General features: G+C 33.8%; 1 protein-coding gene across 1 annotated transcript; it reads right to left on the bottom strand.

The window, feature by feature from the left end:
- Positions 1 to 318: 318 nt before the first annotated feature.
- On the bottom strand, positions 319 to 4,101 carry LOC114196111 (probable magnesium transporter NIPA9). The gene is made up of 9 exons (XM_028086643.1): positions 3,917 to 4,101; positions 3,459 to 3,557; positions 3,192 to 3,321; positions 2,641 to 2,729; positions 2,320 to 2,376; positions 2,139 to 2,197; positions 1,559 to 1,679; positions 1,293 to 1,441; positions 319 to 1,016 (listed from the first exon to the last, which is right to left on the bottom strand). The coding sequence occupies exons 1-9, from the start codon at positions 4,025 to 4,027 to the stop codon at positions 821 to 823; spliced, it is 1,011 nt and encodes a 336-aa protein (XP_027942444.1). The 5' UTR covers positions 4,028 to 4,101; the 3' UTR covers positions 319 to 820.
- Between the last annotated feature and the right edge of the window lie 573 nt (positions 4,102 to 4,674).

Below are 4,674 nucleotides of genomic sequence, written 5' to 3'. Positions count from 1 at the left end.
AAACCTATACTCTATCACAATTTTATTTATTAAAATACGTCTCAGAAGTTGAAAAAAAAATACTTAAAGTATCTTAGATTTCGACTTCTAAACTATAAGGTTGGATTAATGTGCAATTTAGAGAGAAGACCAGAACACCTGCGTGGATTATCTCGGCTTAAAACTCCTAATGTCACTGACTTTCATTTTGATTTATCTTAAGTATAGAATGTGCAATCAAGAGAAAAAAAAAAATTACAAAGTGAAAAGGTAAGAATATATTTACTCTAAAAATGCCTCACAATCTTAACATTAAATCGAAAGGAAATGTATTGTCTCTAGCTGTCAGGATCAAAACATCATTATGTTTCCCTTCAACAGAGGGTTTATGGCCTTCTCATAGAATCGACCCTTTTGCCCAAATGAAAAGTTCCGGTGGATAACAGTACAACCTTCTTGTATTACTCGGCAACACAAACTATATTCATTCTCAAAGAACATTTGTTGCTACTACATTAACATATGAAATTAAGAATGAAGTATTCTGTAGTACAGCCTGCAAGCTGTTTCCATGCTATACTAGCATTCTGCATGTTACTATACCATCCTCATTTACAACATTCAGAAATATCAGAAGTTCATGACTAGCTTATACAAGTAGCATCAGAAAATCAGAAAGTTAATGAATTATATGTGAGCCAGAAGGAATGATTCCTAAAAATTCATGCCCTCTGATAAAAGCAACCACTGTACACAAACAACCTATCCTTACAAAAGGGATCTTCTTCAAGAGGTGAGGGTGAATCCTGAGAATGAATCATGTTCTTTCTTTGGAAGATTATTAGAGTAAATGATTTACGGTCGCTGCTTGAATGACATCAGTTGGGCTAGTTTCCTTAATACGGGAAGTTGCAGATCTTCTATGGCTATAGTTTTTGTCAACGTTGCTTCTTTTAAAGCGGTGTGAATACAGTCGAAAGAATTTCACTAGCTTTTCTGAACCAACAAGTAAAATCACCCCAACAATAATAAGTAGCCTGCAGCAAAACATTTCCAATTAAAGTATTCCTGACAAAAACTTGAAGGTGTCCATCTTATTTGAGAACACCAACATTATAGATAAAGGCATTCAACTAAATCAGAAAAAGATTTGCATCAAATATCAGAAGCAGAACAGGATATGCTCATGAATGCAATGCCACTATTAACAGAGGGAGTGAAGTATACAACTAGAGAACTAGGAATTCATTTTTGCATGGAGAACTTACAAAGGAAAATACACAAAGAAATAATAGTATATAGTCAATCATTACCATCCTAGAAGGAGTAACATGCGAGCTTTCGGGGCCGAAGGAAGTCGCTCACCCAAAGCAAGCATCCCAGCTAGTACACCAGTCAAAATTGATGCCACAGCGGCGCATGTAGAAACTATAATAGCCCTCCCGTGTTTTAGACCACGTGTCTGCATTTGGAGCAGTAAAAATAAAAGGGGTTACTATCCTGTTTGACTGAAATTGGCTTAAGGGATGTAATAGTTCACAATACAAAAGTAAATAGTATGAAAAGGTCTTCAAAGTACCTGATAGTAAAAGCCTGTACCACTTGAACAGACACTTACGATTAAGCATATAGGAACCAACAGCTTAGGGAAGCCTTGCTCCAGGAACAGGAACCCCATCTTTGATATTACAGAGGCCATCCTGCATTTTCATATTAATAGAATTAAGAGTAAGGACTTGGAAGTTAGAATTATAATCAAGTTTTGTTATCTCTGTGTGTGTTTTCTGTGTAATGTTATATCTTATCATCAGCTGGTTTTCTTCGTAGCCCACAGAAAGTAGTGATACTTAATAAAAACTGACAAATCTAAATGAACTACGGATTGGACTTCATAAATGAAAATACTGTAAGCAATGAAAACTTGTATATTGTTAAATGCTCATAGTTATAAAAAGCAGATCATGTTTGTTTTAAATGCCTTGTTATATTACTAGCTGCATTATTCAACCGAGAGCATTCTTGATTTGAAAGAAAAGGAAAGATAAACACTTAATTGCCGTCATCTTCATCCCAACATTAAGGAGTTGAGGTAAATGAAGGAAGAGAAATGAGTCCATCTAAGAGCACGACATATAAATGTGGTAGGGAAGTAACAGTACCCAAACAAAATTCCAGATTCCAAGCCATAAATAATTTCCTCAACAACATCATATTCAATCTGCATCACTTAAAACGTCAGGCCATGGAAGAATAATAAAGGACAATATATCCCATTAGATTGATATGAGAGGCATAACATGTAAGAACGAAGACACCCGTCATGATTAAAACATTAATTACCATCTCTTGTTCTCTTCGATTACGCCGACATATTCGAAGCCATCCATTAAGCATTATCTGTATAAGTGGTTCTACCAATTAGAAACAATAGCTGTTTTAAACTAAAAAATAGTAATGTTTCTTTGGTGCACAAATGACCCTACACTCTTTATAGAAACGTTATGCCAATAAAAATCGTAAGGCTTGTAATCATGCATTCAGGTTTGTGAAAAAAAAAAATACTGCTGGATGATTAGTTCCATGACACCACAGTAATGCCTTCCTATTGACTTTAAAGAAAGTTGGTAAATAATGGACCAGAGCATGAGACAGGGTACCTACAAACAAGATGAAAACAACAAATGCCAGCCACGGTATGTGAAATATAGACAGAGCAGCAGCCCCTTGCTCCTCACCTCCGGCACCAACTCCTAAATATAATAAAAGAGCATATTAACAAATTGAATACCTAATCCTTACTCTAGTATCAATAGAATGACACATATGATGCAAGCAACCGACTGCAAAGTTGATTTTATTAGCAGCAAGATGATAAACCAGGAATATTCCACGACATCCCAATGCACTGCTCAGCTACACAACACAAGTGCATACTGCACAATATATAAAAATAAAATGGTCGCATCATCAGTCCATCACCATTTATAGTTTTTATATTGACTCAAACTCTGACTACATATAAAAACCTGGAAAATTTACCGTCACAATAAACAAAATGAATTGTCAATAAATGCACAAGATTTTAATTTTTCTCTTTTTGTCAGTGAGAAACAAAAGGAAAGAGAATATAGATTTTTTGTCATTACTTCAACAACCATAAAAAGCAGCTAAACTAAGTGCTCTTTACTTTAGCAATCTAAAACTTACATTACCTATTGTACCGAAACCTGCGAAGGTAATGCCCACCCAATCAACAACATTCATGACTTCCTTGAGATAAAAATGAGAAAAGACTGAAAGGATTGCCAGTCCACAGCCAGAAACTGGTTGGATGACAGAGACCTAAATCAGAAGAACAACCAAATTACACAAATACAAAATTAGGGTAAGGGACTAGAAGATTCTGCTGTTGATAGCGTAATATCGTTTAGTTTTCTTCAGAATTATGCTTCTATCATAGGCATGACTGAACCACTTACAGGAGCCAGGGCTAATGCCCTTAACATCAACAGTGCCCCAAATATATCCATCAGAAAACCTATGAGCCAGGTTTTGTTCAAAGCATATGCCCTTATGACCTGCAAATACAACACAATTGTCAACAAGTACCAAATACCATGCCAATGTAAATCCTTAATCAAACAGTGACTTCCTGATCACACGTTATTCAATGAAAAATGGGATCTTTAATGAAATATCCTGCACCCAAAATCCCACGTTCATACACACCCTCGTGCATGTACCCAATTTCTTCATTCCAACAAATAAACCTCGCAAATTGTAAGTTTCAGGGTTCAGGTACATCCACATCAAAGAAAAACAAATGCGTATGCTTGAAATGGAATAGTTATGTTCAAAGGGGAGATTTTGAAGGGGAAGCAAATCATGGACATGAAAATGGGAAAAAGAATGTGGAATTGAGAAAAGAGAAAGATGCCTTGAGCTTGAAAGAGAGAGGAGGAAGAATGACGGTGCCCTTCTTCTGAAGGATTTTGCCGATGTTGTTGCCGGCGGTGGCAACCACCGTCAAAACAATTGATTCCCACATCTTCTCCTACCCTTTCTTCCTCCCTCTGCTCTGCGTGTCTCCTCCTTTTTTGTTCTGTGCCTAGGATTTGTTAATTGTCATAAACTAGCTATTAATTGTTTATTCATCCCCATTATTTAAAAGGTTTTGAAGCAGTGATTAAAAAATTTAAATACTCTCTACAAACTTTAATACAGCTAAAATAAAATTCCTGTTTTTTGGTCAAATGTTAAAATATTTTAACTAACTTTATTAGTATTTCTATTTATTTAATTGAAATATAATCATTCAAGAAAAGTATATGAAACTATTAAAATCAGATGATCATAAGTGAATTTTTTTTCTTGGTATTAAATTCGGAAAAAGTATATATAAGGAAAGTTGAAAAAAAAAACTATTCTTTAATCATAGTGTATATTTATTTTTAATGATTATAATGAGTTATTGAATTTTATAAATAATTAATTTAAAATTCATATTAAAATAATTGTTTTATTTATATAAAATTTAATATGCATATATTATATTAAACTCTAAAAATTAAAAGTATAAATATATCCCATTTTGGTAATATATTTAATATAACATCTTCAAAAATCTAGTACGTATTACAAGGAAAAATATAGTTTTAACAAAATATATATATATATATATATATACATATATGT

Source organism: Vigna unguiculata, chromosome 9 (genome assembly GCF_004118075.2).
Source record: "Vigna unguiculata cultivar IT97K-499-35 chromosome 9, ASM411807v1, whole genome shotgun sequence".
Taxonomy (NCBI): domain Eukaryota; kingdom Viridiplantae; phylum Streptophyta; class Magnoliopsida; order Fabales; family Fabaceae; genus Vigna; species Vigna unguiculata.
The sequence above is the reverse complement of the archived record's forward strand: the minus strand, read 5'-3'. Positions and strand labels throughout refer to the sequence as shown.